We start from the raw sequence: 24,116 nt of genomic DNA, 5'->3' as shown, positions 1-24,116 counted from the left end.
AAACATGCTTTTGAACTTGCTTTTAAAAAATTGTTTTATTGTTATTTTTTATCATCAGCTTAGGCCATATTTTGCATTATTTAACATGCATTATGCTCACAATTTCACAACTTTTTCCTGTTCATTTTTTTTATGTTCCCTGAATGTGGAAGAGAAGGAGATGAACACCTTGATCAAAGAGGATACGGGTTCATGATGTGGAAAGAAACAAAAGGGAGAAGGATAGCACAGTGTGGAGGAGTGGGTGTGACAGTCTGTGTCATATATATGATCACATAAAAGCTCTGTGGATGCAAATAATCCTTCCATAGGGAACTAAACCTAAGACAGATGGATTCTGTCTTCATCTCCATGAGTCTGTAGAAGAAATTAGTTTTGAACACTCTAACAGCATAATTCAGCCTTGCGAATGGTCGAAATTGAGTAGTCAAAAGTCATGATGTGCAAACTGCTAAAGATAATTATTGCACCTGTGCTAAAAATATATCAAAGAAAATTATATCCAAAATAAGTCCATATCCATACCTAGTACCTAATATTCTCTTACCCAGAATGGCGACAACCTCGTCGTCTTGGATGACCTCCAGTGACCCTGACACCACAAAACATAGGCTGTCCACACTCTCGCCCGCATGGTAGATTAGATCACCTGGAGCACAGTGGATGGTCTGGAACTCCATGGCCAGGGCCCGCAAACAGCCGTCACTGGCCAAACGGAAAGCAGGATGTTCCTTAAAAACCTTCCTGTTCAGGTGCACGCATATATCCGCACGCATGTCTTTGGGACAGATCTGCAAAACCTGCAATGAGATAGAGAGAGAAATGTCAGATTTAAGTGGTTATTCTGCTGCAACATCACTTGATTTACAGGGGCCATGTCATACTTTCATGCAGTACATACAAATGGCAACAAGCAAGAGACTAGATTATAAACACTAATCATTTGCGCCTCTCTTTATATCATCAATATCTTTGATGATATATATTCAACAAAAAGCTTTGTCCTTGTTGCATACATAAAAATAAATGAAATCTGTTAGAATGTCAAAATGAAATATCTAGTTCAGTCATGAAACTCTAGAAGGCGCAGGCTGAGGAGTCTTTCGGCAGTCACATAATTTACATGGCACATGCTGATTCTGTCGATTCTGCAGTCAACTAGATTGCTTGCTCAACAATGAAAAAGTCTGGTCCTCCCCCAGCTACACCTGTTTCAATCTGCTACGGAATTCAAGTATGCCTATTCATGCAGCAGCATATCTTACATGCTCACATCTTTAGGGCTTTTCACACTTGAAATAGGCTAGTTAAGGCCTTTGCACACTGAGTCCGAAAATTTCGTATGCGTTTTTTCGTATTCATGATCCTAAAAATTCGTCACGCACAGAGACCTCGCACATTGAGTCCGATGCCTATTAATGAATCTGTTGCGAAAAATTCGCAAAACAATACAAAATGGAGTCTTCAAGCAGTGAGCATGATTTAGTTGTCCTCTCTTCTTAAAAAGAGGAAATATTGGGTACATCCAATCCCGAGATTGTGTAGAGAGAGAGAGAGGAAGAAGAGTTCCACCTCATCAAGGAGCTGAGTGATTATAGATGAGTAAGATGTGCAATTATTTTCAGGGAAACGCACGGCTAAAGTAGTTCTAGCAGGTCTCGACTGCATTGCAGTTCCATATCACTTCGCCAAATGATTTCAGTTATCTCAATAGGTCCTTACAGCCGACAACTGCAAAAGAACCAAAACCCACAACGACACAGACCAAGCAAATAAATATAGTAAACAATAGGATGAAAATGACAAATTATTGTCATGGTTTTTGCCACAAAATACGTTTTATTGTGTCCTGAAAGCTCTCGCGCACTCTCTCTCTCTCTCTTTCAAACGTACACACGTACTGTATCGTACAGACACTCGCACTCAAATTAATCAGAGGAAAATAGTTTAGCAACTTAAGACACATGACTCACCAGCGAGGTAATAACTGCGGTTCTTGAGATAAACTTTAATAGTTTCGCTATTAGTAGAGACACTGCTGCTGTTAGAGACGCACAGATCAGGTAGGCTAATTCACATATGCTGCTTATTCTCTTTCTCTCTCTCTCTAACCGCATTAATAACTGTATCAACAGCATTATTCTGCTATCAAGGCTCAAGCCTTCGTTACTAGTTTTGAAATGACGTTTTGGAATTAGCAACGGAGGCTTGGGATGAGATGCGTAAGAAATTAGTCCCACACACAAGAGTGTTTTAAGGACAAAAACCTGACAAATGTCTTGAAATACAACATTGGAACAGTGTCTTGAGGTGTGGTAACCGTACTATAAGTGGAATAATTGACTCCAGGCCGTTGAATTCTTAGAAAATAATGCACATCCGCTTTGCGTCGTGGCCGCATTACCACCTCCGGTGTGCATTATTTTCTAAGAATTCATCGTCAATTATTCCTTATGTATTCATAAGCTGACGTTTCACATTGTACATTCCTAAACCCTGGGTTAACGCTCTTATTTGCATATTTGTGGTGTCACTGTGATTGATTGGATGAATGCAGCACGCAACCTGTTTACACAGCTCTACTGAATGGACAGACTATAAAGGTAAGAATGAAACGGTCTCTTTTTCATTCAGATTGTCGTGTTTTCTGTCAGCATTTGACATTTTTCGTGTCAAACACTGAATTTACTGTTTATATACAACGTGCAGTGTTTCTGCGACTGTCTAAAGCACGCAAATATGAGTACCCGATTGGTTGTCTGGTGCTAAGCCTTTGGCTGTAATGTAACACCACATTGTTTCACACAGTTTGGCACCACAATGCAGGGTTAACGCCTGGGTTTCATAACCCTAGGTAAAAAGTGGTGCTAACCCTGCTTCTGAATTACAAGTGTGAAATGTTCCTTTACCCGGGGTTAAAGGCGGTGTTTAGAATGACTATAACCAGGGATTAAGCACAGTGTGAATGGCCCTTATGTGTATCTAATGACAGTAGGAATTCCATACTTGCTCTGCAGCAGCAGAGTGTGTAGCAGATGTAGTCCGCCAAGACCAAGTACATTAGCATAGTCATATCCATTTACATGCTATTATGAGAGCTGTTGATTGGAATGGATATATCCCAAAATCTGATAACATGCAAATAGGCCAAAAAAACTAACAATTATTGTTATAATTTTTCTATTTTTTTATGAGCTGAGTTGTCAAGTAAAAAGTAGTTCAACTTCCAGCTGTTTTTGAATGCACTGCTTTCACTAGCCAGGGGCATGATTAAATGCATTAATTTTTTATTGCTTTTTATATAAAAATTATATTAATTGTACTAAATTAACACATTAAATTGACAGCCCTAATTATTTTTATAACCACAGTCTCATGGCCAACCAAATTTATGTTTACTGTCATGCCAATGAAGCATACTGGGAGGCTGACACAGAGAGACAGAGGTACAGGACACGTGTGCCGGTGTGTATGTGTGCATCTGAGCGCATTAGTGTGTGATATGTCCCTGAGCTGCCATTCTCAGCAGCCCCTCACTTTTCCAGAGCATCTCCCTTTCTGCATGTGGTTGTCACAGAGACATGGAGGCTGGCTCTGGGGAGGACCGTGTGAGTCTATGTGTGATGAGACGGCTAAATCACAAGAGAGAGAGAGAAGGAGACAGCTGGAGCATTCTGACAATGTCCGCCCAACGGGAACATCATATCCACAGAGTCATGCTGTTTCCCTCCTGTGGTTTGAGTATAAACGACAGGACGAGTCTAAACACACAGCGTGAGAAAGCATCTTGCTAAAGAATCACACTAATGTTTAAAAATACTTAGCCAGACACTCACACAAGACCGAGCAGAAGCGAATAACACACACACACGCACACACGATAGACAGGAGGGTGGCTGCTGCGAGGTGTGCAGAGTTGCATGCTGGCCAACTGAAGTTAGTCATACAGTGTGTTCACCTTTTCAGTGTCAATACCGTGGGACATGGACCAGGTGGAGGCGATGTAATCCATAACCCTCTCGCTCAGGCCTTTGGGAACCTGGTACAGCTTGAGGAAGTCCCGCACACTGTTAAGCATCTCGTGATAGCGGTTAGTGTTGGCATACATCTGCTGGAAGATAGTCGTCACATTACCGAAGATGGTGGCATAGAGGAGAGCTATAAGAAAGAGAGAGAAAGGGAGAAATAAACTTTTTGGATTAAGTGACAACATAGGAGGCACAGAATAATTGAAATAAATCCCAAATAAAATGTTAATTATATACATACTGTGGTCTTCAAAAGTCAAAGATAAGTATTAAAAATATTTAAAGTAATTTTTTAAATAATTTATAATAATTTATTAACGCAAATAAAAAAATAGATTGCAAGAAAGAAAATGAAAGAAGCCTCAAATAACATTTTTTTAAACAGATATAGATATACTAGCATTCAAACGTTTGGGTTTGTAAGATTTATTTATTTATTTTTAAAGTTAATATTTTTATTCAGCAAGGACACATTAAATTGATCAAATGTGACAGAGGCTGTTAAATAAGATTTCTGTTTCAAATGCTTTTTTTTTTTTTTTTTTTTAACTTTCAAACTTTCATCAAAGAATATTTTAAAAAATGTATAACAGTTTCCACAAAAATATTAAAGGGTTAGTTCACCCAAAAATGAAAATTCTGTCATTACTCACCCTCATGTTGTTCCACACCCATAAGACCTTCGTTCATCTTCAGAACACAAATTAAGATATTTTTGATAAAATCCGATGGCTCAGTGAGGCCTGCATCGCCAGCAATAACACTCCCTTTTTCAATGCCGATAAACAAAGCGTCGAGAATACTTTTTGTGCGCCAAAATAACAAAATAGCGACTTTATTCCACAATATCTAGTGATGGGCGATTTCAAAACACTTCGAAGCTTTACGAATCATTTGTTTCGAATCAGTGGTTCAGAGCGCCAAAATGATTTAAGTAAATGAGGCTTCGTTACGTCGTAAGTGTTTTGAAACTTCAATAGTTCACGTGACTCTGGCAGTTTGATACACGCTCCGAACCACTGATTTGAAACAAATGATTCGTTAAGCTTCGAAGCTTCATGAAGCAGTGTTTTGAAATCGCCCATCACTAGATATTGTTGAATAAAGTCGCTATTTTGTTATTTCTGGCGCACAAAAAGTATTCTCGTCGCTTTATAATATTAAGGTTGAACCACTGTAGTCGCATGAACTATTTTAAATATGTTTTTAGTAGCTTTCTGGGCATTGAAAAAGGGAGTGTTATTGCTGGCGATGCAGACCTCACTGAGCCATCGGATTTTATCAAAAATATCTTAATTTGCGTCTCAAAGATGATCGAAGGTCTTACGGGTGTGAAACAACATGAGGGTGAGTAATTAATGACAGAATTTTCATCTTTGGGTGAACTAACCCTTTAAGCAGCACAACTGTTTTCACTATTTAAAACAATAATAAATGTTTTGGAAACACCAAATCAGCATATTCGAAGGATATTGTGACACCAGAGACTGGAGTAATGGCTGCTGAAAATACAGCTTTAAAATATATTAAAACAGTTATTATAAATTGCAATTATATTTCACAATATTACTGTATTTTTGATCAAAGAAATGCAATCTTGGTGAGCATAGGAGACTCCTGACAATCATTAAAAAATCTTAATGACCCCAAACTTTTGAAAGGTTGTGTGTGTGTGTGTGTGTTCTGCATCTGACACACATTGTGTAGTTAGCAATTACAAAAGCTACGTAGAAAAAAATATTCCAGAAGTTACCAGCTTCAGAAGAGAGAGAGACAGTGATGATGATGATAAATGACAGAGTGAATTGTGAATGAGTGAAAGCACAGGACAGAAAGAAGAAAATTCAATAAAGGCGAGTGATTGTCTCTTTTAAACTGAATTAGTTGGCCTGTAATGGCTCTGCACACAGAAGGAAATCTAATTACGCATGTACGGACTCTAAGTGTATGTGTATGTGTGTGTGAATCTCCTCCTAAATACCTTCAGATAAGAATTATGAGCTGCCATTACTCTACACTCATGTCTGTCTCATAACCTCAGGAAACACTGCCATGATTTATTAAAGGTATAGTTCATATACAAATAAAGGTTCTGTCATCATTTACTCACCCTCATGTCATTCCAAACCTGTCTGCTGTTATTTATTTTTGTGGAACACAGAGAGAATATTTGCACAGCTCTTTCTGTACAATGACAGTTTGTAGTGATTCATGCTCTACTATTATTCCAAATCTCTTCTTAAAGTTTTGTGTGAGAAACAGAAAGAAATTGAAGTCATTATTTTTAGTCATAATCTTCCCCTCCAGTGAGCTATTAACTCAAAAGCCGAAGTCAGACTGATTTGTGAACTGGATCAACTGGCTCAAAAGAACTATTCATTCACATATCGGACCAATCTGGTTCTCGTGTTCAGCTCAATGATCCACATATACTGACCCCTTTTATAGCGTGTTTTTGTTGTTGTTGTTGTTGTTGTTGTTTATGACAGATGGTCACTATGTAATAAAAAGATCTTTGTGAAGATTCTTCAAAATACTTTTGTAGAGTGACCAGACGTCCTGTTTTCCCCGGGGCAGTCCCGTAATTTCAGCTCTATTTTAGTGTCCCGATTTATTAAAAAAAAAAAAAAAAAAAAAAAAAAATCATGTTTTGTCCCGTATTTTAACTTTCCTAAATTTCGTGAACGAGTAGTGGTAGCAAAGCCACTGGAAAGCAAGCCTGCAACCTTTAGCCAAAAAACCGTAACGGCTAATGCTAACTGGCGTAAGCATTGGCGGTACATAAGGAGGAGTTTTGAACGGCGACACGATAGGCTGAGAGGTGCCGCACGTGATTAAGTTAGCCGTTACGCTTTCTCCAATGGTAAGAGATACAGACCCTATTATCTCTCTATAATAATACGATCTCTGGTAGTAGCCTAGTAGTGTTCTGTCACGCGAGAACAACCCAATCAATTCGTCTAGAGCAAAATTACCATCCAATCATAAGGTTATCGATTAACTTGCCGTTAGTGAAGGCGGGATAGGCGGAATCGCGCTGACACACACCAGAAGCGCTCTCTCTCTTTCCTTACGCAATCCCAGTTCTCTCAGACAGCGCGCGATCAGTTCTCCTTTAGCCTGAATGGTCAAATGCATACATAGTTGTCAAAATGTCCATCCTGTGGAGTATCTCACGTAAATACAGTAGGATATGGCTTAAGTAGACGTAAACAGGTGGGTGAAAACTGGATGTGTGTCAGAATATTACGTCCATAAATTAAAGGGACAGTAGCCTAATTAAATATTTGTCTGTCATTAATGTTAATCAAACAACAAAAGATGTTAAATAAATGTATACATGGTAAATAAACCTACTGTATCTGAAAAACAAGTTTATTTCATTTGTATCTCTATCATATTTGTTGTATTGTTTGTAATTTGTAAAGTTCTTTTTTATATAACAATAATTATATATATATATATATATATATATATAGTGAAATAACATTTCTCATATCATGGTCATATTTCCCACCCCTTGCTCACCCGTCCCATATTCCACCATGAGAATTCTGGTCACCCTATTCTTTTGTGTTCCACAGAAGAAGAAATAAATAACAGGTTTTGAATGACATGACGGTGAGTAAATGATGAGGTGAACTTCTTTGAATTAAAAAAGCTAAAATTTGAGCAATCATTTCTGCTATTTATCTCTTTAAAGTCGGCACAAAATGGAAATTGCAATAGTCTTTTCTTCCCTATTATGGCGTATATATTAGTAAAACAGCTTCTTGAAACATTTTGTCAATCAGGAATTGATTGGATCATTGTCATTTGTTATTGATGTCAGGTCGTGACAGGTTGTCCCGTCCTTGCGCTGATAAACATGTCATCAGAGAAGAGATTTTGTTGCACAAGGGAGGGGAAGTTATTTTGATTAAAGATTATGAGGGCACATTAATAATAATAAAAAAGTGCACGGATAATTCATTTATAATAAACACTGCAATTTTAAACACTGTGACTTTAACTAGTCATTTATAATAATACTGTCATTTAAAGTTTGCACACTTCCAAACTACTGCAGATGTTGAAAAAAGTTCAAGGCTTTTTATTACTTGTCTACGGAAGCCCTAAACGGCCATGGATTATTATTTTTTTCTATCTTGTTTTGTCGTGATCACGACTTAATTTTCTCGTGATCTCGACATAAAAGTTCTTTTTACAGTGATTGATTCTGAAACACACTGTACCCGGATTCTACTGTTGCTATAGTAACGAACACAACTTTCACGCGCATCTGATCGACGGATAAATCATGCTCTCTTATATCTTGTGGATATTTCAGCAAAATGTTTACTTCACTTAATAATAAAGTTTACAATAAATAAATACATATAGGCTAATCAATCACTGTTCAATAAATGTACGCTAAACATTTTATTTGTGTAATTAACATTAATGATCAACAGAGCATTCAACATCTCAAGCGCAGCCAGAGTACCTTCAGAAAGATGCCAGATTATTCTATAAATTATTAGATTAAACCCACTTTATTTTCCTCTTTCGTTTGAAATAAAATTATATTACATAATGTGTTTGTTATTTTTATTCGTCATGTAGGATAGGCTGTGATATCATTAAACTGTCTTACTCCAGTTTCCATTAAAAAGAGGTGCACTACTCCAGATTTCCAAAAAACAAAACTTTAAACAATCTTGGGATGCTGTTTGAGAAGAGTGTTTATGTGTGTTGTTTCCACAATGTAGAAAATAGGTTACACACTATCACTGAATTAAATGACATAGGCTATAAATCATATTTCTTATCAATATACATTGAGTGAGTGAAACGAACACTGAAACTGCGATGATTAAAATGGCGTCTTAAAGATACACAATAAGGTGCAAACAGAATACTATAGTGAAATCAAAATTAGTTTTAATAAGCAATAAGTTTAGTATCACACCGAACTATTGCGGTCGTGAAACTGTGGTAAGTCATGCACTAGTCAGAACGATAACAGATACACTTTCAAGCAAAATAATCATATTCAAGCATTTAACAGTTAAGTTAATTACTTAACGCACACAATACTGCACAAAATAAAGCGATCACGAAGACTCTCTCTGTCCGAAACTCGTACAATCTGGGCCAATATGAACTAATACAGTAAAGTGGAAATTTACCGCTCATCATCAGTTATATTTGGTAATATACTGACAACTGTTGGCACATTTGTGTAATTTTTGTGTAAAGATTAAGTCGTGATCACGAGAAAACAACTTTTGTTATCTCGAGATCACGAGAAAATTAAGTCGTGATCACGACAAAACAACTTTTGTTATCTCAAGATCACGAGAAAATTAAGTCGTGATCACGACAAAACAAGATAGAAAAAAATAATAATCCATGGCCGTTTAGGGCTTCCGTACTTGTCAACTACCCAGCTGCCATTTTTCTGGGACCCCAGCCATTATTATTAGAGTGTACGAGTCTTGTATGTGTATGTGTGTGAAATCGGTGATGTACAGATATGCAGTGTGACAGTCTTTGCTGATCTGGGGACAGATTTGGCTTCAGGGTGACAAGAACGTGGAATGGAGCTGACAGCGACTTTCCTACTGAAAACTTGAGCACACACACAGACACACACTCTAGATGGTCTGACACGATACATAGGACACAGACACGTCCAGATGTATCAGTGTGTGAGGTCACAGGGTGGGTGTTTGTTCACCCTGCAATCTCAAAGTTCAACTTTAACTGATTTCACGGTTCAACATGAACTGTCCTGTCGAATCAAACGCACACACTCACTCACAACGGTTTTTCATTGCAGAGATAGATGAATATTCATTAACAAATGAACAAATAAGCCAGGCAGCTCATCACACACCCTCGCTTTACATTAACATAGCTGATGTACGCTCTTTAATGGTGTGATTGTGACTGAGAAAGTGTTGGTATTTCTTGAGTGTTTTGATCTTTGAAATTGCATGGATTGTCTAGGCAGCTCTTGACTGAATGATGTGATGGTTATATTTCATATCACATGTTTAAATTATTCTGACATTTTCAAATGTACTGTCAAGTTGATATTTATTAAATATTCAATTAACTTTATGGGCCCTATTACACACCCGGCGCAATGCGACGCCAAGCGTGACGCAAGTGTTTTTTGCTAGTTTCAGCCAGATTAAGTTATCATTTTCACATCCAGCTCCACGTTGTTCAATAGCGCCCATCTGTTCGCACATGGGCATGCTATTCTGAAAACGAGGTGTGTTAAGGTGCATTGTTAGCACATTGCTATTTTGAGGCAACTGAAATTGACTGCGCCATTGACCAACAAAAACCTGATCTAATGGCAATAGCACAGTATTTATTTATTTATTTGTTATTTTAAGGGCACGTTAGTAATATGAGACTCTGATTGGTTTATTGCACATTACGCCCAAAACACACCCATGACTCATTAAGGGCGTTTTCACACCTATGGACTGTTTGTTTTGTTCCGAAACAGGGACTAAATTTGTTACAATGTTGCATTTTCTTGTTGGTTCGGTTCGCTTTCACAAGGCAACATTTCAAATCATCATACCAAAATGTGTTTATGCAAGTCACATGTGAGTACAACTGTCGTCTTATTGGTTAGAGTTTTCTCAGCATCATCCATCAAAATGATTGACAAGTTAGCTTCATTAACTAATTGTGGCTTTATTAACTGTTGAGACACATGCAAACACTATCCAAATATATCCATCTTTCCCGCTGTTAAATTATATACTATCTATTATATACTATTAATACATTCGTATTAATACTGCAACAAATTCAAACGCACTCTCTCTGGATCTCCCAGCACTGTATAGAGTCGAGACACACGCAAACACTAGCCTATATGAATGCTATATTGCAAGAAGAGCTGGAAACAAGGCTTCGTCGGGACAGCATTCTTGCACGGAGAAGCGCAATTACACAACATTTTAGGATGAAGAGGCGCTCTTTGGTTTTCAAATACAGTAACTAATGTGCTCACTCACAGAATCAGACACTACAGCTTTTTATATAACACATTTCCCGTTGTGAATATTGATATCATTTGGTTTGTTTGTTAATTTCACATCTCAAGCGAACCGCTCCAGAGTTCGTTTGCAATTGGAGCGATTGTTTTGGTGTGGATCCGAGCGTGATTGCTGTGTTCACATATGCCTAAATGAACCGAACCAAGGGAGAAAATGCACCAGGTTCTGAAACAAACGCTCAGGTGTGAAAGCACTATAGGTAAAACCCTTTTGAACCATGCGCCTGGCACGCCGACCATTTTTCCATCGTTAAACTAGCAAAAGTGGATTCGGACACGCCCTAAGTGCACCTGCGCCATGCGCTTCAGACCATGCACTGAGATTATTAAAATAGGGCCCTATTTGTTAACTCTATCGTTAACAGAGAAATTTCACATCACTGAGATCAGTCTGAGTCAATGAGTTGAACTCAAGAACCAAATCAGTCCAATTCATCAATGTCTGAATCATTCAAACTTTTTTTTTTTTCTTCTGTAATAAACTCTCATCAATATGGAAATCAGATCTGCAGTGGATTTTTTTAGTGAACAATTAACTAAAATTTGGTAATTTCGTCAAAGACTTGCACAGATGTCATGTGGAGTTCTGTTTTGATGTTTCATTGTCATTTTAAAGCTTGATAGCCCCAGTCTTTATTCACATTCATTGTTTTAAGGTGCTCTATGTAAGTTTTTGACTGTACTAAAGCATAAAAATACCATAATATGCTTGCAGATATTTATTAAACATGCTGAGTTCACATATTCGTTTCTCTAAAAACCATTGCTACGGCCAGTTATTTTACTTTGAAATTTGCGTTCCGTGTCAGAGTTTCTCTTTTTGTTTTGGTCTGTGCAAGACCGCACGTTGCCATTGTACCCAATAGTATTTCTCCACCCCGGGTTGCCAGTTGGCGGAAAACACATGCAGCGAATTTGTAGCCATGGAAGCCAGCAAACAAACTGGGTCAGAGATCGCAGATTCTACCCGACATAAAAAGCCTCAGCTAAAAATCTCTATGAACAGGAGCATATTAAAACATGATATCAACTCCTCATAAATCAATAAATCAACTAATTATCTTACAGTGTGTAAGTCTCCTCGCCTTACAATGTCAATTGATCTCGCTCCTGTTGCGTGTCTTCAAACTGGAAACCCACGAGAGCGTCGAGTCTGAGGAGGAGGGGGTGGGGCAAACAATATTTTGAATTTGGACTGCAGTACCCATTTCAACCACTAGCTGTCATTCTTACATAGAGCACCTTTAACAAAAAGAATGTCCAGGATATTTTTCGCAAATTCACCTTTTGTGTTCCATTGGTTTGGAACAACAGGAGGTGTGAATAAATGATGACAGAATTTTCATTTTTGGGTGTACTGTCCCTTTAAGGTTTTCAGTGCAGAGAGAGAGAAAAAAAGAAATCTGTCTTTTTACTGTCTATTATCTTGTGCAGCTCTCATGACTGTAAGGTCATTTTTTAACATTACTCTTAAAAGTAGACATTTTCCATAATCTTTCACTATGACAGATCAAAATGTGATTGAATAGGTCACTGGTTTCCAACCCTGGTCCTGGAGTACCCCCAACAGTACACATTTTATATGTCTCTCTAATCTGACACAACCATTTCAGGTCTTGAAGCCTCTATTAACAAGCTGATGAGTTGAATCAGGTGTGTTTGATTAGGGAGACATGCAAAATGTGCAGAGTTGGACCACTAGAATAAGATACTGGTCACTAAAACTATATGACTGACACATTAAAATCCCTCAATCCACTTTCTGCCTCTTCTCTCCTTCACACTCTCATTTGCTGTTCCCCTTAGCACAGCTAAAGCTGAGGTTTCATGAATTTAACATCTTTTCTAAAAATAGTCACATTCGGGTTATTCTGTTCCTTCTGATGTACACAACAACTCAAACCAGGAAACAGCATAAAGAGCATGTGATTTAGAGTGGAAACAATGGCACAGAACCACATTAATCTTACTTGCCTTCATAAAGCAGTCTTAAATCCATCAAACAATCTGTGTTTGTACTCGTGGGCTTTCTGTGTGCTCTGTTTAAAACATGCAAGCACACAAGTGCAAGTCATTAGAAAAAGAGCAAAAATCAGCACTAAACCCCAGGGGGACTGTCCTGTGACTGTACTGTAAAGCAGGACTCGTTAGCAGAAACGTATATATTTTTCACAAAGTTTTGCAGCCCTGATGTTTTTCCACCTGCTCCGGTCATTAGAAAAGTGATGCGGCAATTGTCTTGGCATGACATATTCGTAACACTGTTTCGGTAAAAGACGAAACATCTTGCCGTCTGCTTAAGCTGGGCTGCTGCCAGAGATGGAGAGAGAGGGGGGTAGTGGTAGAGCGAAGAAAAACATGGGGTGGAGGAGATAAGCCTGTGTTAGTGTAATTTGATTAGAGCAGATGATTAATTGTACTGCCAGCATTATACTTATGCTCTTCCCTCCATCTCTCCCCCTCTATTTCTCTTTATCACTCATTTGCTTTGACTACACAATATACAGTATAGCTTTGTTTCAAATCAATTCAAATAGTGAATACTTAATACTCACTACTCACAGTAACAAACAATATCATGTATATTCAAGAAATCATATTCAAAATCTAAAATTTATGATCTCTCAAATAACTAGATGTGCATTTTCTGAAGAAAATACTAGTGCTTGAATCGCAGCAATAGAGTAGTGTTAAAGCTTTGGGTAAATTGAAGTTTTAGGCTTTTTCTGTAGAAAATTAATTGCTGTCAAAAGTACCGGTACGTTGGTGGCAAGTCGGCACCTGCATATTAAAAATGTTATGCCTTTCTGCAGTGCCGATAGTACCAAATACCAGGTCAATCCGGTGTCCTCTGATAGGCGGCTACTTTCATACTGGTGTGAGCGCTCTGGAAGAGTGTCAAATGCTTCTATTCATAACGTGTTTTTGCAGCGTTGAGCATTGTAGCCAATCACAGAAATGTTTGTTGAGTGCGTGAACGCAATGGCCAATCAGAGCCGTTTAAGTGAGTCAGAATCTTTCACTTTCAAATGAAATTTTCAAATGATTAGTTCACTTTCAAATGAAAATATCCCAAGCCTTACTCACCCTCAAGCCATCCTAGGTGTATATGACTTTCTTCTTTCTGATGAACACAATCGGAGAAATATTACTAAATATCCTGACACATCCGTGCTTTATAATGGCAGTGAACAGGGGTCACGAGTATGAGTTGAAGAAAGTGCTTCCATCCACATCCATCCATCATAAACATACTCCACAAGGCTCCGGGGGGTTAATAAAGGCCTTCTGAAGCGAAGCGATGCATTTGTGTACAAAAAAAATATCCATATTTAACAAGTTATGAAGTAAAATATTTAGCTTCCACCAGACCGCTTTCCATATTCAACGTACAAAGAAAGTTTAAACTGCCATTGCGTCAGTTACACTTTTTCCATAAGTTGAATGGGGAAGGCGTAGGACGTAGGAATTTTCACTCAGTTAGTGAGCTTGTGCCGTGGCTGACCTTAAATGATATCAGCTTCATTGATGATAAAGTTTTTATTGTCAAATATTAAAAACTATTAAATGAAAATAGTTACAATACTTTTTGCTATGGTACCGAAATTGGTACAAAGAACCAATTTTACTGGTATTGGTACCAACTTTTGGTACTGTGACAACACTAGATTAGGGCTGCATAAACTATTAGATAAAATCGATAATAATGAAAATCATCGACAACGATTCTCATTAACGATTAGTCGGGTCTGCCCACCGTGCATGGAAGACTTCCGCCAGTCGCGTCAAATTACAGCACTGAGTAATGCATTTCTATGGACAAAAATGCATCTAAAAATAGTGGAGGAAACAGAGTGAGCTGCTGCAGGAAAGGTACGTGATCCAAGCTGCCCAAAACATTAGAATTCTTTGTTTTAAGCTTCAAGCTAATGCATTAGCATAATGGCTTGCCCTGTCAGGCCGCTTTGACAGATGCATGTGCGTCCTCAGCGTAAAAAGTTCTACAGCTACAGTATATCCTTATCTGTAAACATTAAAAATTCACACGAGCATTTACATTTCACATAAATGTTCGTCCTGACAGTCTGCGTTAAACTTCAAACTTTACTGATTGAGCGCCGGCGCGTGCACCCGTGTCAGACAGACGAACTCGGTAGAGGGAGACAATTAATATTCAGCCCAAAAATATTCATTTAGCTGAAATATCTGTTGTTTAAAGTTAAATTTAGATTTAAAAGTCAACATGTCATTCAAATATTTTATGAGAGTAGTAACTGTACAGGGATAACAACATCTAATTGAATATAAATGCAAGACGTTTCTTATAGCATATTTACAGGATAAAGAAAGGTAATTGTGTCCAGAGTGAATGTGTGTGTTCCTGCAGAACATTTATCTTGCCTGTTGGTTAACAGTGAGTTTTTGTTTTTCTTTATTATCTTTATTACTACTTTATTTTTTAATGTAGAGATTTACACTATATTCACTATACAGTGCTTAACAAATGTATTAGACCTCTGCCACAAAATGTAAGGTTTCTGCCACAGCTCCCCTAAACTATCAGTATTGGTGATTACTAAAATCATTTTTCATGTTTCTGTAATGGTTAATCCACCAGTGTAAGTAAGCTATTTAGTCACACTAGTATTTCTAATGCTAAAATATAATTATTGTTGTTATCCATGAATTTTCCATTTTACTGTTTTACAAGAAAGGCACGAAAAAAGTAAAGGACTTTATAGTTGTTGTTTTTTTCAGATGCCCAATTACAGTCAATAACAACAGAGACTTTAAGGTTTTTTTGATATTATGTCTGAATAATGACTATTTAGTTGTTTTTGATATGCCTAATAAAAATATTTGTGTTCTCTCTTTATTATGACATGTAGTCTAATAAATTAAGCACTGTATGTTTTTATAGCATTCAGTTGGCACATTTGTTTGAGGTACATTGGGCAGGATGTGCAATAGTGTGTTTTTTTGTCAATAAAAAAATAAAATAAAATTAGGATTTTTATCCGATTAATCGAAAAAATAATCGTTAGTTCAAAATAATAGTTAGTTGCAATTCTGTATGCAAATGTTATGATCAAACACGTTCAGGTACATTTTGAGCGCTGAACATTCTGCAAGTCAAAGGGAGATTTTCAAACGTAGATCTAAAATTTATATAAAGTGAAAAATGCAAAAATAATGTAAAAATTATCCACAAAGGAAAGTTTGAACAGAGGCTGTATAAATTATTATTGGAAAACTGCAATTTATGTTACAAAACTATATTAAATCTCTAAAATTCGGATTTAATATTCATCTATTCCTCACTGATTCAAACATATTTATCATTCATCACTAATTCAATAGAAATCATCTCACAAATGAAACACAACAATTTAGCCCTAATACTGACCCCTAAAAAATTCAAATCTCTCTCGTATTCTAATCAGCCATAACTAATGCATCCATGCCATGACTGATAGCATCATTTAATCTGTTTGTTCAGAAGCACCAATTATCCTCATTAGGTACTGCACTCATTAATAAGAGTCTGTGTCTTTAATGGATTGCCTTGTGTCTTTAATGGATTGTTTAGGGTTATTTATATGTACACTGTCTTTGTTGTCAACATTATTGAGGTTTCTGTGTTAAGTATTAAGGATCTATAGGGCACACTTTTCACACTAGCAACCATGGGTCATTGTAAACCCCCAGAATCTTGCTTCACGTTTCACATTGCTCATAATTTACCCGGGGTCAACAATTAATCCTGGGTATTCATACACCATTTTTTCATACTGTACATTCCTAAACCCTGGGTTAACGTCCTTATTTGCATTTTGTGGTGTCAGTGTCACCGACTGGACGAACGCCGTACATGATATGTTTACATAACAGCTCCATTACTGACTATACTTTCAAGTTTTTTTTTTATCTGAATGGACTTTTTGAACTATAAAGGTAAGAAAGAAAATCTCTTCTTCCCTCCAATTGTCGCATTTTCAGTCACTATTTGACATTTTTCATTTTACATTCACACAGTACAAGTTTGGCACCACAATGTGGGGTTGACGAGTTCGCACTTACATATAATTAAGTAGAGTAAAGGTTATGCGTACTTGGCGTGCTGTCCGAGGGGAAGGCTCCAAGCTCGGAATTTGGCCAGTTTGGGATAGGAATAATTATATATATATATATATATATTATAATAGTGAGGAGATGGGGTGGTGGAGGGATGCTGGAAAACTGTCATAGTACGGAGGTAAGTCTGCTGTATATATACCTCCTGATGCTAATTGAGTTGATTAACTGAATAAGCTCCTCACGTGTAATTAGGTTAATTATCTGAACATGCTCCTCCTGACCTTTGTTAATAAACATCATTTAACACCGCAAAAGGGGTGCTAACCCTGCTCTAGGGTTTCGTAACACCGGGTAAAAAGCAGTGCTAACTCCACTTCTAAATTACAAGTGTGAAATGTTCCTTTACCCGGGGTTAAAAGCGGTGTTTGAAAGCTCAGCGTGAAAAGTCCTTACGTGTGTCTATTTGTTGTGTTTGTTCTTTGATTATGTCTGGGAATGAGCGAGGTGTAACAGAAAGAGAGAAAGAAAGAGGGGAAGAGGAAAAGAAAGTGTATTTGATCAGATGAAACGAGTCCTTGTCAAAAGATTCCCTGTGGTTGTGACTCCATTACAGGAACATGTGACAGAATATTTAATATCTTGACATCTCCGCTTTCCAATTGAACTTGCATCATTGCCTACAAAGGGCCATGTGACGGCAGGGTGAGTGAGAGCTCTTTCCATTTCACGTTTGCAAACACTGTAAATCCGTATTACTGTCAGTTGAAAGGTTAGGATTCCGGGGAATTTGGCCAAGTTAAATTGATTAAGCACCAAATCTACTGGAAAACAGGCTCACATTCACTTAGGCAATAAAGAACAGAACAGCCGTTCAGGTACATTTTAGCTTCCTATTTCTGGCTGACACGTTCTGTTCACTCTGATACTGATGGTGTCAGAGGATCAGGATCATCAAATATTCTTGCCAGTTTTATCAGCTCATAAATTTCAAAGTCACTGTTCTGGCTGAAGTTTGAAGGTTTTTTATTTCCATTTTGCTTTTTGTACTTTATTTGTTTTAGTTTTTTTTAAAGTGACTTGACTTTTTTAGTCTTTATTTCAGGATATAATTTTCATCCCTTAAAACATAACACCACAAATTGTTTCATCTGCCTGTGATGACACACATGCTGTACCATTGTTAAAATAACATCATCAAACTTTAAGTGAAAAGCTTTAATTGTCAAATTCATGACAATACAGCTGCAGTACTTTGTGTAAATGAAATACATTGCTTCTACATTTAATAGTAAATTGTAACTTTCATCATTCTTGTCACAGTCACCCTCATGTTCTGTTTGTTTCGGTTTTCTCTTGTCACATGTGCTCCCTTGTTCTAAGTTCCCGCCACTCATCAGTTACCATGGACACTAACCACCATCACAGCTGCACATCATTAGTTAATCTCCCTTGGTGTATATAAGTTCCTGTTTGTGTTCAGTTCTTTGTCCGTTCACCGTCTTACTACGTTGTATCTGCCCTTTGCATGTTTGGATTAAACTTGGATTACCTTGTATTTTAACCTGTTCTTCTTTGTCTTCCTTTGAGAACATAGCCTGACAGATGAACGGACCGCCCGAAATAGACGAGAGGGCAATAATGCTCGTCCGGGCTGAGGAGAACCCAGACCTTTTTTCTTTCGTTAAAGATTTTATTTGTTTGGCCGTCACCAGTTCCCTGGACGACGAGACCCTCAAGACCTTGTTCCGGATTGGGGCTATTTTCCACCAACGCCTCGACCTCCCAGACACCACCGGACTGAACTGGAGAGAAACTGTCATTCGGTGTCTGGAGAGCGTCGCGCCCCGATCTGGAGCACAGCCAGACCCAGAGCCCGTAGCAACACCCTTGACTGCGGAAAACTTGCGTGTGCCCCCCGCAGACGGTGAGCCAGCACCCGCCACGACGCGTCAGCCAGAACCCGAGGAAGAGAGGACAGAGCTGACCCTCGCCCTGGATGTGCAGCCCTACCGCAAGTCTGACCAGGGGTGTGGGCCAGCGACATCAGCAGACAAGGGAGTCACGACAACGGAGGATGAGGACTGGGTGATCGACTTCAGGGAGGAAGTTCCATCTCCCACCCTTTCCCACCCAGCATCATCTTCATCATTGTTTCTGAACGATACTAATGACTGTAAGGACTGTATATTACTCACCGTTACGCTGTCGATATCCTCACCTCCTCCATCACCCCAGAGCTCAGCCACTCCTCCAACCATGCAGCTGCCGGAGGTCCACAGCCCTGCGCCGTCTCCGTGGGAGCCCCGCTCTGACGTCGAGCCACAGGTCGTGTGTCCACCTGCAGCGCCAACACCTGAGGATCCTGTGGCTCCGCCTCTGGCCTCTGAGATCCTCGTTCCATCTCGGCTTGTCGACCTGTCGGCTCTGTCGGGGCTCCTCCCACCTACGGCTTCACCGGAGACCATCGGACTTCCGGTTCCTCCAGGTTCCCTCGTCCTGCCGGCTCCCCCTTGGTCCGTCGTCGCTCCTCTTCCGTCACGGACTTGCAGTCCGTCCGCTGCACTCCGTCCCTCCACCCCTACGACGTCAGCGGGCTCCTCCTTCCCCTCGGTGTCGCCTCTGTCCTCGGTCACACCGGATCCACCTCAGCCCTCGGGTACTCTGGCTACGCCTTCGACGGTCGTCGCCACGACATCGCCTGGGTCTCCAGTACCAGCGACTCCATCACCTCTCCGTCTGTGCCGGCGGATCCATTGGCCACGCCTCTGTCGGTCGCCCCCCAGCTGCTGTCAGCCACGTCACCACCTAGACTCCTCCCTCCCTCGTCTCCGCTGCGGGTTGTCGGTACTGGGGAGCTCTGGGTCTGTGCCATCGGCGGTCTACCACCAACGCCACCAGGGGATCATCGTCGTCCCTTCACCACTCCTCCTTCACCATCACTTTGCCCGCCTCCAGAACCCCCTCCGGCCCTCCCCGTGGATGTTCCTTTACGGCGCAAGGACGCGTCTCGCCGGAGGGGGATGTAATGTCACAGTCACCCTCATGTTCTGTTTGTTTTGGTTTTCTCTTGTCACATGTGCTCCCTTGTTCTAAGTTCCCGCCACTCATCAGTTACTATGGACACTAACCACCATCACAGCTGCACATCATTAGTTAATCTCCCTTGGTGTATATAAGTTCCTGTTTGTGTTCAGTTCTTTATCCGTTCACCGTCTTGCTACGTTGTGTTGTATCTGCCCTTTGCCTGTTTGGATTAAATTTGGATTACATTTTGTATTTGAACCTGTTCTTCTTCGTCTTCCTCTGAGAACACAGCCTGACAATTCTCGCACGTTTGCAGTATTTATGATTGGAGTATTTATGATGGCTTTGCATCAGCGAACAACTATTCACTGTATTTGCCAGCGTTTAGAACAGAATGTTTGAAATACAGTCAAACCAAAAATTATTCAGACATTTTTGATATATTTTTACTAGTGGGTGCAGGACACTATAGTTCATTTATGTAAGTGAGGATAGCAAAATAAAGTAAACTGTGACATGTTATACCCAAAAATTCTTCATACAGTGGGCTACCATTAAAATTGATAAAAATTTGGAACCAAAAATTATTCAGACACTTTGACCTGACCATGTTTTGCTTAAGTGTTATCTGACATAATTAAGATTTTTTTTTTTTTTTCTGACACAGTTTAACTCTGAGATCTTGTCATATTTTATTACCATTTTTTTAAACTACAGTGAATAAACTGTATTAATGAATGAAATGTTCAAGGTGTCTGAATAAATTTTGTTTTGACTGTATATTCTCAAGTTTTGTTTGAGGCTGTCTGTATCAACTAAATGAGATTTTAATTTCATTTCAGTTGTCTTTACAAAGTTTCATGGAGAACAGCTTTGGCAGTATTTGTCAGATGCTGGTTTATTGTTAGTGTGTCGCCTTTTTCAAATTGACCTGCTCCCAAATGTTGCATAAAAGCAAATTGAGGTTGGTTGTTTGGTTGTTTATGTTGTTAATTGGTCAGCTTTGAGAGAATACACTCATAGAAATCTTGTACAGCTTGTGAAATTGATTGAAAATACAAAGAAAAATTATTCATATTGTAGTGCACATTTATAGTGTGTGAATTTGACTCAACAACTCAACAATAATGATAGCTCCATTAGATCACTGTGCAGTGAGAACATAGGATCTCAGTGTGCTAGAAAATTATAGCTTATCGTATTTTTATGACTTTTGGTCATAATGTTTTAATTTACATTTCACTTTTGACTTGGAAATTATCAAACAATCTGAAAAAGACCTGATACTGTACATCACACAGACTATTTATCAAAACATTAAAACATCATGTTTGCACATAATCTAATCAATATTCATAAGCCTTCGCCCTTTTGTGACATCACAACCTGTGCACATGCAGTCTGAGAACACGTGAGGAACATTAATGCCTGGTGCGCTTGCGCAAATGAAATTGAAAACAAAGAGAGGAAGTTAAGCAATCAATCAAACACAGCAAAACACGAATACTTCACGGTGTTGAGATGAATTTGCGTATGCGTGCCTCGTGAATGCATATCTAATATGTATGAAGTCATTAGCTGACAAAAACTCCTGCAGGAGAAAGATGAAAGCTGCTTCATGGTTTTCACCGTCTCAAAGACCTCTGCACGTGTACATCAGCACATGCACAGGCGATCTTCAAAACGCTATATGTGAAGAAAACAAGCCAGGCATGTATGTCTCTACCTGTTAGTCTGCCTCAGTCAGATTTACATTTTCAATCGGTCGTTAAACTAGTGCCCCAAGCCAGCGGTTGCCATGGCAACAGACCAGGCATTCCAGCACCTGCTGCCAGCCCTGTTCCCCGAGCAACCAATGAAATCAGCATCTCCACTTCTGTTTTTGTTTCAAAAGAAGAGACTAATTTCTCTCACAACTTCTCTAGACTGTGGAATAAAGTCCTTGAGAATGATGCAAACGGTGCTCCAATCAAGTGTTTACACTCGCTGCTGATTTAAACTGTCACTATAAACATGATGAAACATCAGCAAGCTTCAGAAGTCTGAAATGCATTGTGAAACAAAAGCCTGTAATTTTACATCACCTTGAAGCTTTTGAGAACAGACTGCAATGTGATGGCAGATGAACATTTTCATTAACTGTTGTTAAATGAGCATAAAACATGATGTATAGGCTATTATGTAATGCAACGTGAGCTGCAAAAAGCACTTAAACTGATACCTAACAGCTCAAAAGAAATGCCTACAAGCTTTATTCCTTTATATATTTACATTCATATTATATATTTAGTTTTTATTTCCTTTGTGTGCAATTATGTGATATGAATTCATTTCGCATTATTGTACAGAAATGTCCAGTGTCCAATCTAAGTCATTAACATTTTACAATTATTTTCCCATGTTCCATGGAGGCACTGATACAGACATTTTGGCCAATACAAATGATTAAAATTACATACTTTTTTGCCTAAATAAATTAAAAAAATAAAACACTGAAAACTGAAATCAATTGTTTTAAATGCTAAAAGTCAACATATAAAATTATGTACAGTATGAAAAATGGTATTAATTTTTTTTATTTTTAGATTAACTAATTTTTATAAAATGGTTAGTTGCTGTCCTTGATTCTGATTGGTCAATATATGTGTATCACTACACAACACCCTTAGCAACCACTCTTAGCAACGTAAACTGTATGTTCTCAATTGATATTGTTCATTGAAGCTCACTGTATTATGTAGAAGAGTGTTGTGAGAAAGAGATCGAGTAAGCGAGTTTATTACCTGCATACAGATTTAGCATTTTCCTTCAGGTCAGTCCTATGTTCATACTAACAAGTCTGTTTAAATGTCTGATGTATTATCTTGTCCTTTTAACAGTTAAGGTGTTTTCCCGTGACTGACAGCGCTAGTCAAAGCATTTGTCAGTTGCGTATTGTTCCGTGTTCACAACAGTTCAGTCTTTTCAATGTAGGGCTACATCCACACAAAGCCAGAGCTTTCCCTATCCAATCTTTTTTTCCCCTCGTCTCAAGAAATATCTGCGTACACACAAAACCACTGAAACCGACTCAAAATGATGTAGTATACATGCCAGATCAGTATGTGGCACTGTAATTCTGCCACAGGGATACACTAAAAATGGAGAATAAGACTTGGAGCATAAACCTTGTGTGCTGTATACTATACAAACTTTAGTAAAGCTTAGAAATAAAGCTTTATTTTAGTAAAGCTAATATGCTCGGTAGCTTCTGCAGCACAAACGCAAGCATGTAGTCCGCTATTGTTGTTGCTGTTTTGTGCTGTTAGCGGTGTCTGACTAGGGTCGACACGTGGGGTGATGACATCATCGTTTCACAAAATATACAGATTAGCTGTACACACGAAAACGCAAGGGCGTCGTTTTCCCACTCTGGGACCCGGTTTAAAAAAATAGCAGTTTCACCTTCTGAAAATGCCGGATCCGTCTGGATGAAATGCCTATTCGATACAAAATTTTTACATATACAGCTAAACTCATCTCCATGTGGACGGGCCCTAAAAGTCTTTGCTTCTGACTGAAACAGTCATAAAGACAGTATTTGCCGCCATCTAAGGGCATAATAATGTAACTTCTGTTGCTGTTCACAGTCAGGGACTATTTTTTCCGGTGGAAAGAAGGCTTTTAGTAAGAGTTTAATTAATGAAAGTTGCATTGATACATATTTTTGGCTTTAATATTTGTATTGTGTGATAACCGTTTTATAAAAGCAATAAGGTATCGCTTACTTAGATTAGCTAAAGAATACATAGATATAGACTAAGTCTAAGTAAAAAAAAACAACTTTTTCTCAGATTTTTTTCCTTTCTTGTGACAAAACGACCTTGTTTTGTTTCGTTTATTGGTGTTGACTACTTAAATTTATAAACACATTCTAG

General features: G+C 38.6%; 2 protein-coding genes across 10 annotated transcripts in view; one reads left to right on the top strand and one right to left on the bottom strand.

The window, feature by feature from the left end:
• hhat (hedgehog acyltransferase) overlaps positions 1-18,879 on the top strand; it is an 80,971-nt gene extending 62,092 nt beyond the window's left edge. The window contains exon 13 of the mRNA XM_051868973.1: positions 18,763-18,879. The gene's annotated coding sequence lies outside the window, so the exon portion shown is untranslated. The remainder of the gene's footprint in view (positions 1-18,762) is intronic.
• kcnh1a (potassium voltage-gated channel, subfamily H (eag-related), member 1a) overlaps positions 1-24,116 on the bottom strand; it is a 66,239-nt gene that overhangs the window by 22,531 nt on the left and 19,592 nt on the right. For all 9 annotated transcript variants that reach the window (XR_007926005.1, XR_007926004.1, XM_051868955.1 and 6 more), the window contains 2 exons: positions 3,959-4,158; positions 548-800 (listed from right to left, as the gene is read on the bottom strand). Coding sequence is in view for 7 of the 9 variants with exons in the window: in XM_051868955.1 (XP_051724915.1) it covers positions 548-800; positions 3,959-4,158 (453 nt within the window). In the remaining 2 variants the exon portion in view is untranslated. The remainder of the gene's footprint in view (positions 1-547; positions 801-3,958; positions 4,159-24,116) is intronic.

The sequence above is a fragment of the Ctenopharyngodon idella genome, chromosome 17 (assembly GCF_019924925.1).
Source record: "Ctenopharyngodon idella isolate HZGC_01 chromosome 17, HZGC01, whole genome shotgun sequence".
In the NCBI taxonomy this organism is placed as follows: domain Eukaryota; kingdom Metazoa; phylum Chordata; class Actinopteri; order Cypriniformes; family Xenocyprididae; genus Ctenopharyngodon; species Ctenopharyngodon idella.
Note: the sequence above shows the minus strand (reverse complement) of the source record. Positions and strands in the feature narration are given on the sequence as shown.